Source organism: Grampus griseus (genome assembly GCF_964374135.1).
Source record: "Grampus griseus genome assembly, chromosome: 18".
NCBI lineage: Eukaryota > Metazoa > Chordata > Mammalia > Artiodactyla > Delphinidae > Grampus > Grampus griseus.
The window spans coordinates 14,890,780-14,904,654 of NC_139012.1; the positions used below are offsets into that span (position 1 = coordinate 14,890,780).

General features: G+C 47.4%; 1 protein-coding gene across 1 annotated transcript in view; it reads left to right on the forward strand.

Annotated features, from left to right (window-relative positions):
• The first annotated feature begins 2,520 nt into the window (after window positions 1–2,520).
• Window positions 2,521–13,875, forward strand: part of LOC309835850 (ATP-binding cassette sub-family C member 4) — a 170,540-nt gene continuing 159,185 nt past the window's right edge. The window contains exons 1-2 of the mRNA XM_082675568.1: window positions 2,521–2,626; window positions 3,162–3,282. Of these exons, the coding sequence (XP_082531694.1) occupies window positions 2,571–2,626; window positions 3,162–3,282 (177 nt within the window). The 5' untranslated portion in view covers window positions 2,521–2,570. The remainder of the gene's footprint in view (window positions 2,627–3,161; window positions 3,283–13,875) is intronic.

Here is a 13,875-nt window from a genome sequence, read left to right on the forward strand (position 1 = left end):
GCCACTTTGTTTCTCTCTGAATTTGACTAAGTACTTCATTGAAGTGGAATCATACAGTATCTGTCCTTTGTGACTATACCATTTTACACTTCCAGCAGCAGTGTGCAAGAGTTCCAGTTTCTCTACATCCTTGCCAACACTTATTTCCCTCCCTCCCTCCCTTCCTTCCTTCCTGATAACAGCCATCCTAATATATGTGAGGTGGCATCTCATTGTGGTTTTCATTTGCATTGCCCTGACAATGAGTGATGTTGAGCATCTTTTCCTGTGCAAGTAAACTTTTAAAGAGGGCCTTTCAGGGTAAATCCCAGTGTTAATTCCCTGAGCGTTTTCGGGAGGGAATAAGTGTAGGATAAATGGGAAAACATTTTTCAAACCTGTTTAGTGGTGATGCTCGCAGATTTATACTTTTACTTTGGAAGGAAATTGAGACCTAGAGATATTAAGGGTCACGGAGATGCTGAACTGGAGTGGAGAAGGAGATCGGGGGGACAGTTGAGGCCCTGGGGCCTCAGTACCACTGATGGACTAGAATCCAGTCTTCTGCCTCCTGGTCTGGGGATCTTTAGAGGTGCCAAGCTACCAGGGTTAGCAAAAGCTGAAGCTCAGTCTCTCTTACTGCTTCTTTAATAATTCATAGACATTCACTTATTCAACAAAGAATTCTTTAGCATCTCCTTTCTACCTGTATTGTGCTAGGAATAACGCAATAAAAGAAGTGTGGGGCTTCCCTGGTGACGTAGTGGTTGGGAATCCGCCTGCCAATGCAGCGTACACGGGTTTGATCCCTGGTCCAGGAAGATCCCATGTGCCATGGAGCAACTGAGCCGGTGCACCACAACTGCTGAGCCTGCGCTCTAGAGCTCAAGAGCCACAGCTAGAGAAAGGCCGCGCGCAACAACGAAAACCCAACACAGCCAAAAAAAAAAAAAGAAGTGTGGTCTCTGCTTTCGTGGGTTATTATTGTCTGGCCTTGGAAATTTCCTTACTCTGGCAAAGTGAGTAGAATGGTGTTAACCTTTGGGCTGTCTCTGCGTATTAATCGTTATTTAAATAATGCATAATGGATTTGGATAATGTTTTTTTTAGCCCTTTGTATAGTTACTGTTTTTTCCATTAATAATAAGTAATTTGTAGAGAGGTAATTTGAGATTATGTAAATGTCATGGTTCACACAAGCTTTCATCCACGAGTTTAACTTCCATTGATAATTTTCTGACTCCATTGTTCCTTCTATATTTGTTTGCAATCTAGACTGCAACAGTTTTCCCTTCTCTGCTGTTCATGAAGCAATAAAGTCATGGATTCTTTTGTTATTTAATGGGTTATAATTCACTGACATTTATTTAATACCTAAAGTATCCCAGATTTGGCTAGCAAGAGCCCTTCAAGCCGGCTTCTCTGTCTTTTGCACACATCCTTGTGATTACTTTAGAGCTTCCTTATTTTAGGGTGCAAGATGTCCAGGCCCATCTTGTACTTTCTCTGCCGTTGGTCCTGGCCTGTCGATGGTGATGCTGTTGCTGGGAATGCCTGGGGCTCTACTCACCTGGACCTGGTCTAGTTATAGCAGCCCGCCCAGAAATTTCCTCTTTTGGGGCCCATGTTGTGGCTGGACTGGCCCTTGTGGTTCTTAAGATTGTGAGACATGTCTCAGCAACAACCAAGAGGGAGTTCTGAAATGGCAAGATTTATCACTCACATGTCCTGAAGGGTACAAGGCACACCTGAGGTCACACAGCCCCAGAGAGAGAGGGAGAGGGAGGGAGGGAGGGAGGGAGGGAGAGCGAGCACGTGCACGTGGTGAGCTTGTACCTGCACTTCTGCCTTGTTGGGGTCAAGGGCTGGGTGCATGTCAGGCAGGCACTTATGATGAAAAAGCTAATTGTCAGGTGCTGACACACACTGAACCAACCTTGGAATCAGCCATTGCTTCAAGGAGCGCTGGTTCCTCTTAGGAAGGATATTAAAAAGCCGAGATCTGGGTGAAGGGGACCAAAAGGCACAAACTTCAGTTATAAAAGAAATAAGTCATGGAGATGTAATGTCCAGCATAGTGACTGTGGTTAATAATACTGTGTTATTTGAAAGCTGCTGAGAGTTGACCTTAAAAGTTTTCATTAGAAGAATAAAAAAAATTATTACTGTGTATGTTAAAAAACAAAACACCAAGATGTGGAGACTTGAATGCTCCCTGCTACCAGTGTGCCACTTCTTCCCGGGCCTCTCAGCGTATAGAGTTGAGAGAGAGAGAGAGAGAGAGAGAGAGAGAGAGAGAGAGAGAGAGAGAGAGAGAGAGTGAGTGTGTGTGTGTGTGTGTGTGTGTGTGTGTGTGTGTGTGTGTGTAAACACGCATCTAATTTTCTTCCCCCATATCTCTGTATATTTAAAATGTAGACCTATTTCTGTAGGCCTCTTTTTTAAATTTTTTTAAAGACAGAGGCCGTCGATGTGGGATTCTAATTAGACAGATGTGTAGTTTGGATATATGTCACTCTCCTTTAATTTTTAACAGGTGGCTAAACCCCTTGTTTAAAATCGGTCACAAACGCAGATTAGAAGAAGATGACATGTACTCAGTGCTTCCGGAGGATCGCTCCAAGCACCTCGGGGAAGAGCTGCAGGGGTGAGTAGCAGGCGGTGAGGGGGAGGGGAAGGAAGGTGAGAGCTTCTGCGTGTGGCAGTGGTTTGGAGTGAGCTTTACCTTCCTCTGGGTTCTCCTGCAGCCTCCTCGCCCATGACATGGCACGCTCACCCGCCTGGGGCCGACCCTGGGCTTCGCCCACTTTGGAGGCCGGGGGGACCCGTGTTTCCTGTGCGTTTGTGGAAGGGGAGCCAAGGCCCTGGATGCTGAGCTCTGTCCCCGGAGGTGGTGTCCCTGGAGGAGGCTGTCTGCCCTCTTGAGCTACTCGTGGTGCTGTGAATACAGCAAAGCTTGGAAGTAACTTGTTTCCGAGACTGTGACTGTTCCCCTCAGAGCCTGTTTTTCTGGTCCTTCAGGGTCTGCACCCTCCTCTTTCCGGAGCCCTGCAAGCAGTTAACCAGCACTGATGGGACAGCCACAGAGTGCCCTGGAGTGAAGGCCTATCTTCCGCTCTGCCACCTCCCCTGTTTTACCCGTGGCAGGGCTGTTCTTTACTGTGCTTGGTTTCTCATTGCAGGTACTGGGATCAAGAAGTGTTGAGAGCCGAGAAGGATACACGGGAGCCTTCTTTAACGAAAGCGATCATAAAGTGTTACTGGAAATCCTATTTAGTTTTGGGGATTTTTACGTTAATTGAGGTAAAAGCTGTTACATACAGCGCATTGCTTTTCGGTGTGTGTGGCTCAGTAATGAGACGGATGCGACGGGTGGGGAGAGGCCAGTCGTTTCAGGTCCGAGGATAAACCTTGTCTAGGAAACGTGTAGCCCAGCGGTTGTATTTAGCTTTAGAATGGACAGGTCCTTAGAAGGAGTGGACCTCCAGGGGGTTGCTATTTTTCTTTTAACTGATTAAAAACATAGTGTCGTGGAGGGGTGGTGCTGAAAAGGAAAGACATACTATGTTAGGATGTTCTCGGTGCTCAGTATAACTGCTGAAAGTGATCCTTGACCAAAAGAAAATCCAGCAAAACCTCAAAGAAGATGTGCCCTGGGGTTTGGAGAAAGTAAACTTGGACCTGAGCCCACGACAACATAAGACATTTTACAGATGCTCAACAAATAACTGTTAACTTGACCAGGTCACATCTGATAAATGCTTTCCTAAGAAGGTATCTTCACCTTCCCCCTTCCAGCGGAACAGAACCCGTGGCCCTGCATCTGGGTTGGAGCTGCCCAGAGCTGGGAAGAGCACACCCTTCGCTGGGCTGGCCCTTCCCAGCGGGCCGGACACTGAGAGCCAAAGCCCCCCACGGGGAGGAGCTCCAGCTTCACCACGAGTTCTGTGCACCACACGTTCTGGTTTCGGTCCCTGGCTGTGGGAGTGGATTGCTGGTTGAAAGCAGAGCCTTGGTAGTTTGCAGAGGGTGTAGGAGGGGGATGTGCAGGGGAGAACGCTGTGAGGTCAGTGACCACCATGACCCAGAAGGTTCTGGGTTAAGATCCCCTAGTGAGACAGTTCTCCCTGGGGGCACAGTGCCAGTTGGCCTGCCTATTCCGGCTGCAGCCTGCTGGAGGTCTGCTGCAAATCCACTTGGGTGGCTCGTGCTCTCTGTGGTACCTTAGTGCTGCCGTAGGGACAGGGCCAGCCTGTGAGTGTGTGAGAGCAGGAGGGATAGAAGATGCAGTTGCTATGAAAGAGTTGTTTTAGGTGGAGAAGGTGAGTTGTCATAAATATGGTTTTATTGGGGGTGAGATGGGTCTGCTAGGTGGTTTGTAGGTGGCAGGTGTGGCTCTTTTTAAAATTTTTATTGGAGTATAGTTTCTTTACAGTGCTGTGTTATTTCTTCTGTACAGCAAAGTGAATCAGTTAATGTATACATATATCCCCTCTTTTTTAGATTTCCTTCCCGTTTAGGTCACCACAGAGCATTGAGTAGAGTTCCCTGTGCTGTACAGAAGGTTCTCATTAGTTATCTCTTTTTTGCATAGTAGGGTGTATATGTCAGTCCCAATTTATCCTGCCTCCCCCCGCCCCCAATTCCCTCCTTGGTGTCCGTAAGTTTGTTCTGTACCTTGTGTCTCAATTTCTGCTTTGCAAGTAAGTTCATCCGTACCATTTTTCTAGATTCCACATGTACGCAATATTATATGATATTTGTTTTTCTCTTTCTGACTTACTTCACTCTGTATGACAGTCTCTTGGTCTCTCCACGTCTCTGCAAATGGCACAATTTCGTTCCTTTCTATGGCTGAGTACTCTTTCATTGTATATATGTGCCACATCTTCTTTATCCATTCGTCTGTCGACGGACACTTAAGTTGCTTCTATGTCCTGGCTATTGTGAATAGTGCTGTAATGAACATTGGGGTGCATGTATCTTTTGTAATTATGGTTTTCTGCGGGTATATGCCCAGGAGTGGGATTGCTGGGTCACGTGGTAGCTCTATTTTTAGTTTTTTGAGGAACCTCCATACTGTTCTCCATAGTGACTGTACCAATTTACATCCCCACCAACAGTGCAAGAGGATTCCCTTTCTCCACACCCTCTCCAGCATTTATTGTTTATAGGGTTTTTGAGGATGGCTTTTCTGACTGGTGTGAGGTGATAAATCTCACTGTAGTTTTGACTTGTATTTCTGTACTAATTAGTGATGTTGAGCATTTTAAAATGTGTTTGTGGGCCATCTGTATGTCTTTTTTGGAGGAGTGTTTACTTAGGTCTTCCACCCATTTTTTTATTGTGTGGCTCTTGTTTAAAAGGCTTTGTTGTCCTGAAGGGCACTGCGGGCAGTGGGTAGTTGGGTAGGTGAAGCCTGCCCCACACAACTGGAGAAACCAGAGAATTCTGTCACCTCACAGGTGACTGGATGGTCCTGGGAGATTGAGTTCTCGTTGATGACAAAGGTGGCTTGGCCATTGTGCCAGAGGGTGGGGACATCTATATGGGGCCGTGTTCCGTCTTTGAGAGAGCACTGACCACCTAGATACTGCTGTGGCCTTGTGAAGGGCAGGGTGGAGATGCAAACCCATGCGATTTCCTCAGGGGTTGGAGAGGGTGCAGGAGCCCCTCAGTCTGTCCCAGCCCTTCTTTGACCTGTGTACAGCTGTCCCAATGATGGTGTTTCTGCATAGTCACAGTAAGTCTCTGTTTGAAATACAGGCAGCAAGCTGGCGTGGACTGTGTATGTAGGATTTCCTGACCTCACAGAGCAAGCGCTCATGAATTCTGCTTGTCCGGAAACCTTGGGGCGTCGGGGTGTGCCTGCAGCTCATGCCAGGTGCCTGGTTTGGGGTGAGCAGAGATGAGTGGGTTTAGTGTTGGATCGTATCCTGAAGCAGGTCTTTCTCTGCTGTCCCTGGTTCTCTAGTTTCTCTTTGGTACCAGATGCTGAAGAAGGTGAAGGCAGGTGGGTCTCAAAGCGTGGCCCATGTGGCTGGGTTTGCAGCGAGCTGCAGGTGTTTCATGCTGTCCTGCACTGTTGGTCCCTTGGGTGGGGTCACTAAACTTTAGATGGATCCCATCCTAATATGAGCTCCAGGTCTTTGCTGTGGCAGCTTATGGGAGAAGCAGACACAGAGGGAGAGGCCGCAGGAACTGGGGTTCTTCCTGAGAGGGAATCGGCCACACTGGGGTGCTGGGAGCTTTGATTCCAAAGTTGTTCAGCCCCGGTAATACTTCCTGCTAGGGGTCCAGGAAAACCAGACCTGGGGGCTGCATAAGGTGCAACTGGTAGAGCACTGGCCCCTCTTTCAGGAGGTTGGTTGTTGGGCAGTCATGGCAGAAAAGGGGGGAGCAGAGGACCTGGCAAACGTGCGGACTCGTCTCAGTAGTAGTACTAGAAGTACTAGTAGCAGTAACAGGGGCTCCTACTCAGTAGCACTGGTGGTGGCGACTGCAGTACTATTAGTGTGGCAATAAAAATATTAAGTTCTTGAAAAAACCATGTACCAGAACTGCTGTAATCACTTTATATGTGATATTAGTATTATTTCTTTGTCTGAGTCAACAAAGTCATAGGTATTATATTACCCCCATTTTAGAGAAGAAGATACAGAGTGCTAAGTAGTTACACAGTGTGCCTGTGGTCACACGAAGCATAAAGGACGGACTGAGGTTCCATCTCGGACGCTCTGACTTAAGAGAATGTCCGTCTCAATGACTGAGCTTGTCCAGGGTCAGGAGGGCTTGTCTTGAGAGCTTTGTTTTCATGGTCTCAGACACATGCATCCTGAACTTGGTGTAAGGATAATAAATAGGTTGCTAAGGACTTCCTGGAGCAGGAAGCCAGATGGGAACATAAATGCGGGCGGAGTCAAGGCGACCACAGCTCCTGGGTGAAGACGTTACTAGGGCTTTGACGCTAGCAGCAGTGTCATGCTGTATTTAGATGGACCAGGAGAGGCCCTTTAGGAAACCACCTTTTACTCGTTACCGGCTGTAAGTGGATGAGGTTGTGACTGTTTCGGTGACCCAAGTTCTAAACAACCATCCACACTTTTACGAAACCATTCCAGATGGGCTCCCTGAGATGGGCCGGGGGAAGGTAGTAGGTCTTGGATGGTGGCTACGGTGGGACATTGATAATCTGGGCACAGGTGGAGTGTTCCGTGCTGTTTTTTAGTAAGAGTGCCCGGTTGCTTGCTGAGAGCTCGCAGAGAACTTGCACCCCTGTGAATATGCGGTTGCATTTGCTCAGCGAGAGTGAGGATCCCAGGTCGGTTACTGGGGTGTGGAGCAGTTCTCCTGTTCTGTTGTCTGAATGCACTTTCCCACACACAGGTGTGCCCCGGGCCTGAGGTCCTAGGGTGATAGCTGGGTAGGAGCAGCTGGACTGGTGAGGATAATAAGTGGCAGAACTCATGCTGGTTTACAGTATAACACTAGACAGTGGTCTCTCTTCCCTAGGTGAGTGTTGTGACTGGCGTACGGTGCTCATTCTAAATTTGTGTCCTTAGGATAATAACTTGCAGAACTCTTAGTTCTGATGCAATGGAGTTCAGGGAGTTGAGGGCCATTAAAGCTCAAGGAGAAGTAAACATCGAATTTTATTGGCAGTCAAACGAAGCCTGAAATCCAACACAAATATTCCTGTTTTCCTAGACTTGCTGTTTGACATACTGCTGTTTTGGAGAAGTTAAAAATCATTCCTTATGACAGAGCTAATAAGGATCTGTTCCATTTTAAAACTCATTTTCAGGTGCTGTTTTGGGTTTTCAGTGATTAATTTAAACCTACTGAGTTAGATGCAATAAATGTTAGTTAAATAATTGATTTTATGAAGCAACTGCCCATTTTGTGATCATCTATGCTGCTTGCTGGTCTTTGTATTTTATTTTATTTTAAAAAAATATTTATTTATTTATTTGGTTGTGGCAGGTGAGCTCCTTAGTTGTGCCATGCGAACTCTTCCCCCCCACCCCCAACAAATTTATTTATTTATTTATTTATTTATTTTTGGCTGCGTTGGGTCTTCATTGCTGCACGCGGGCTTTCTCTAGTTGCAGAGAGCGGGGGCTACTCTTTTGTTGTGGTGTGGGGGCCTCTCCTTGTCATGGCTTTTCTTGCGGAGCACAGCCTCTAGGTGCTCGGGCTTCAGTAGTTGTGGCACATGGACTCAGTAGTTGTGGCTCGCGGGCTGTAGAGCGCAGGCTCAGTAGTTGTGGCGCACGGGCTGAGTTGCTCCGTGGCCTGTGGGGATCTTCCCAGACCAGGGCTCGAACCCGAGTCCCCTGCACCGGCAGGTGGATTCTTAACCACTGGCATGCGAACTCTTTTTGGGGGCATGCATGTGGGATCTAGTTCCCTGACCAGAGATCGAACCTGGGCCCCCTGCATGGGGAACGCAGAGTCTTAACCACTGCGCCACCGGGGAGGTCCCTGGTCTTCGTATTTTAGATAGTGGAAGATGTATACTCAGTACTCCGTCCTGGATTCTCTAAAACACAGATGTTTCTTCCTTTGTGACCTCCAGCCCTCTTTTAATTCCTCTGGTGCACAGAGTGCCTCGTGGATCATCCATGATTCCCATGGAGTGTGCTGTGACCACCCACAGTGCAGGCAGGGCCTCCCCCGGCACTACCGGCAGCACCAGCGGGAAGAGTCAGGTGATTCCAGCCCAGGGCGAGGCTTTCGGGATTAGGATTTTGAAGTATGAAAACCTCTGTCCTCTGATAATTGAGGAGTGATCATAATGCTTGGAGAAACAAGTACCAGACTGATGTTGAACATGGAGCTCTTGCAGGCCGCCCCTAACTAGAACAGAACAACCAGCGAGTTCCCAGCACGCCTGGCTCCTGTGTGCACCTTCCTGGGGACCGCAGGTGGGGAGGACGGGTCTCTGCCTGCCCAGGGCCCTCAGGTTGGAGAGGAGGAGCCTGAAGTCTCTGCCTGGGCCAGAGACGCAGAGGCTGCCTCCCGAGGTCATCGGGGGCCTTCTCCCTGAGAGATGAGGTCTCTGCCTGCTCGCTGGTGTGTGAGTGGGGTGACCTCAAAGAGCAAGTGTGGGTTCGCCCAGTCCCTTCCCCTGAGAGGGGAGGAGTGGCCTGAGGGGTTATGTATTATTCCCGGGACCCTTAGAAATGGCCCCCACCTTACCCTTAGCAAGGCCTCATTTGGCCTTTTTCTGAGGCCACTTTTACTGATTGTCTCTGGTCCAGGTGGAGCCTGTATGAAGGCACATGTTTGTTTAAACTTACTTTGGAACTCATCTGATGGATCGGAAGTAAGCAGAATCCTCCGCCTCCCTGAGAGCTGTACTGGGCCTTTGCATCTATCTCCCAACACTTCCTTCCACATGTCTCTCACTTCCACTCAACCCAGAAGACTGAGGATGGCTACTGGTGGTAAAGATACTGTGGGCCATGAGCAGCCACTGAGGGCCACACAGCAAGGGAGAGGCAGAGGGAGCATTGAGCAAAGGATATGGGGGACCTGCAGAGCAGCCCCGCTGTGTGCGCCCTGCTGGTTCTTGAGTGTATACATTAGCCGTTAGATGTCAGTAATACCCACAGTGACGACCTTGAGTCATAAATGAGGGTGATGCTTTTCAATCAATTTTCTTTCCTTTTTTTTAAACATATGTAAGTTTTTATTATAACAATTAAAAGTTTTTAAAAAATTGGAGCATGATTGACTTACAATATTATATTCGTTTCAGGTATGCAACGTAGTGATTAAATATTTCTATACATTACAGAATGATTACCCCCATAAGTCTAGTTACCCTCTGTCACCATAGAAAGTTTTCCAATATTATTGACTATATTTCCTGTGCTCTACGTTACATTCTCTTGCCTTATTTATATTATAACTGTAAGACTGTACCTTTTAATCTCCTTCACCTACTTCACTCATCCCCCCACCCTTCTCCACCCGTCGTTTTTTAAGAAGTCAGGCAAGTATGTGACTCATTTTTACAAGACTGTATTTATAATGGTTCAAATTTTAAAAATCTGCTTAGAACCGAAACTTTTTATTACTTTCCAGAAAAGTTGGCTTTTATGAATGACTTCTCAAGAGTGCTTGTTCTGCTATGATCGCCTGTAAGAAGCAATGAGTTTTCCAACCCTTTGTGAAACCAGCCTCTGCCATTCAGAATAGAACAGGTCTCTTCCCAGAACTTCTGGATGATAAAGTGATCATAGCTTACACTTGTTTTTATGCTGGTTTCAGAGCACTTTGAGCTGTTTGTTGTATTGCATTTAGCTGTCCCAGGATTCCCCTGAGGTAGACAAGGCAAGTATTTCCACAGACAAGGCCCTGGAGGTGCAGGAGGGCACATGATGGGCTTAGGGGGTCATGTGACTTGCAGGTGGCAGACCTGGGTTCTGAAGCACAGCGTTCTGATTCCTAGGCCAGTGTTCTTTGCATTCTGTCCTGAGGCTTCCTCTCCCACCACAGCTTCCAGTGAAGGCTCGTAGAGCCAAGCCTGTATGAGAACTTTCTTTTCTGAAAACAGCTCTGTGCTCCTCTTTCAGCTGCTTCCTGCAGTGTGTTTTTTTGGTTTTTCTTCCCCCCACTGAAGATTTTTTTTTTTTTTTTTTTTTTTTGCGGTACGCGGGCCTCAGACTGTTGTGGCCTCTCCCGTTGCGGAGCACAGGCTCCGGACGCGCAGGCTCAGTGGCCATGGCTCACGGGCCCAGCCGCTCCGCGGCATGTGGGATCCTCCCCAACCGGGGCACGAACCCGCGTCCCCTGCATCGACAGGCGGACTCTCAACCACTGTGCCACCCGGGAAGCCCCCCCACTGAAGATTTTAAAGAACATTTCAAAAATAGAAAAACAGAATAATGTTGAAAGGTAGCAGAATGCACCACCCTAGAATATGACTTTCTGGAGTGAAGATCATTTTGAGCTGACTGTATTTTGAGAAATAGACACAGGGACATTTACATTGGTAACTCCATTTGTAAGGGCTTCTCCTCTGTACCTGGAAGAGAAGGTTGGCTCTAAATCACAAAAGAATCTTGTCAATGAAGATTGGGTTTGCATAAGGAATCCAACTCTGCCTTTCTTAACTTGTTTACTCTGCTTTTCCTAGTAACCTCTCATAAGGCTCCCCCCTCCCCCCGTTTAGCTGGAACCTCAGGACTTGTGTTCATATAGGTTTTTCTTGGAAGTACGATATGTCTCATGGAATTCTGATTAAAACCCTTGGTGGTACTTGTAAGTCATTCAGAGCAGATCTGTAGCCCCTCTAGACTCAGATGCCATGGTGATGCAGGAGAGGAAGATAGCAGATGTTTACATGAGGTTAGTTTCTGCATCCAGAATCTTCCAGGGAGAGGGAATTTAAGGCTCCATCCCTCATCTGTTGAACCTAAACCAGTTCCTGGAGGCTGGGCCTCAGGCCTGTGAGGGCTCTTAACTCCTCGAGGTGATGCAGTCACAACGAAGGCCACTGTGGAACAGAGGAGTGAAGACAGATACAGAATCCTGGTGGTGGTTATTTCTCCAGATCCACTGCTTTTCCTCCTTAGCCTCTGTATCTTTCTCAACTCTAACTTGGTCACTTCTTCCCCAGTTTCTAAAAATTAACTGCCTATTCATTTCCCCCCAAGCTCACTCATTTGTTTCTTTGTGTGTTAGATGGTTTCTATTTCCTGTAATTTTTTTTTTCCCCTCATAACTCAGAGATGATGGAGTTGGGCAAGAAATATTTAAAGTACATGGGGGAGGGACTTCCCTGCTGGTCCAGTGGCTAAGACTCTGTGCCCCCAGTGCGGGGGGGGCCCCGGGTTCGATCCCTGGTCAGGGAACTAGATCCCTCATGCCACAACTAAGACCTGGTGCAGCCGAACAAAATAAATAAATAAGGAAAGAAAGAAAGAAAGAAAAAGAAGGAAAGAAAGGAAGGAAGAAAGAGAAAGAAAGAACATGGGGAAACATGGAGGAGAAACTAGAAAGGAAGAACATGGGGAAACATGGAGGAGAAACTGTACCTACTGGGGAAGTTCTACCATCAAACTGTGTAAGAAATACCCCTAAGAAGTAAGAGGTGGGGTTAAATGTGAGGTGCTTTCAGGAGGCTGAATACGAAGGACTCCACCCAGAAATATTTGCCTGAGAGACTTATGAAACGTCGAACATTGGGACTTTGTCGTCTTATATTGGGTTGTTTTAAAATTCCTTTATGGTTTTGCAGTTGTGAAGAATTCTTGTGAAGGAATAAGAACTGTATTCTCAGTTGGTTCGTGGAAAGAATATTCACTGGGTCATAAGTTGGTGCCAAAGATGAAGGGTTTATTGGAGCAATTTTTGACCTTGTTCCTGCTTATCCAGAAAGTTTTCACTTGGTTAGTTTCAGGTTTGATGATGAATATTGTTTCAGTTGTTTTATTTCTCACTAGTTGAGGGTTAGGCTCAGGAACAGACAGCAGTTTGGAAGCTTTGGGCCATGGACTGGCATTACTCTTTTTTTTTTTTTTTAAAAAAAAGATTTATTTATTTAATTCATTTAATATTTTTGCTGCATCGGGTCTTAGTTGCGGCACGTGGGATCTTCGTTGTGGTGTGTGGGCTTCTCTCTAGTTGTGGCGTACGGGTTTTCTCTAGTTGTGGAGCACAGGTGCGTGGGCTTTGTAGTCGTGGCGTGCGGGTTCCAGAGCACACGGCCTCTAGTTGAGGTGCACGAGCTCAGTAGTTGTGGCACGTGGGCTTAGTTGCCCCGCTGCACGTGGGATCTTAGTTCGCTGACCAGGGATTGAACCTGTGTCCCCTGCATTGTAAGGCGGATTCTTTACCACTGGACCACCAGGGAAGTCCCTGGCATTACTCCTTAATGAGACTGTTTGCTCAATTGAGTTATTAAAGACGGTCTCAGTGAAAAAATCATGACGCTTAGGCAGTAGTGACCTGCCTTTATTTTGTACTCTTTTTTGCTGAATTTGTTGCATCTGTCGGTATTCTCTTTGGTGGGTTTCCGACATTAGGCTCAAACGGAGAGCTGAGTAACAGGGAACGGTGATCCCCAAAGATAAGTTTTAGGCAAGTTTGGGACGGCAAGTGTTACCACTGGGCTTCTGGTGGAGAGTCCCAGGTTTGTAGGTTGCAGCACCGGGCTGCCCTTGGCCATACCCGGGCTGGGACTGCCCGTGTGTACAGTTTGACATTCTTGCTTCTCTGTGTAAGCCTCCAGATTTCCATCTCAGTAAATTCTAAATAGTGTGTTTTACCATTTACTGTATGAGGGACTCTTCCATGAACTCTTAGTGCCTCTAGGGGTGAATGAAGGGGCATGCTGAAAATGGAACGGTGAGCCTTTGTGTCCTTGAGAGCCGATTATCTTGTTCTCATCTGATGATCTTACTCATCATGATTGTTCAGCTAAACAGTGTTCCCTTACTTGTCTGTAGTAGATGAAACCTTCCGTGACCTCATGGAAGGCGAGGCAGCTGGTGCAGCCTGTGAACATGTGTGTAGAGCAAGACAGGAGGGTTGGGGTTTGATGTCACACCGATTTGAGGGACGGGGACAGCTTTCTGTAGATATCCTGATTGGGTACTAGTTGGTTGAGCAAAAAATGCATGTTAGTTTTTTTTTTTTTTTTTGCGGTACGCGGGCCTCTCACTGCTGTGGCCTCTCCCGTTGCGGACCACAGGCTCCGGACGCGCAGGCTTAGCGGCCATGGCTCACGGGCGCAGCCGCTCCGCGGCATGTGGGATCCTCCCGGACCGGGGCACGAACCCGCATCCCCTGCATCGGCAGGCGGACTCTCAACCACTGCGCCACCAGGGAAGCCCTGCATGTTAGTTTTGTTTCGCGTTTGGAGTTTTGGAGTCTCCATCCCTT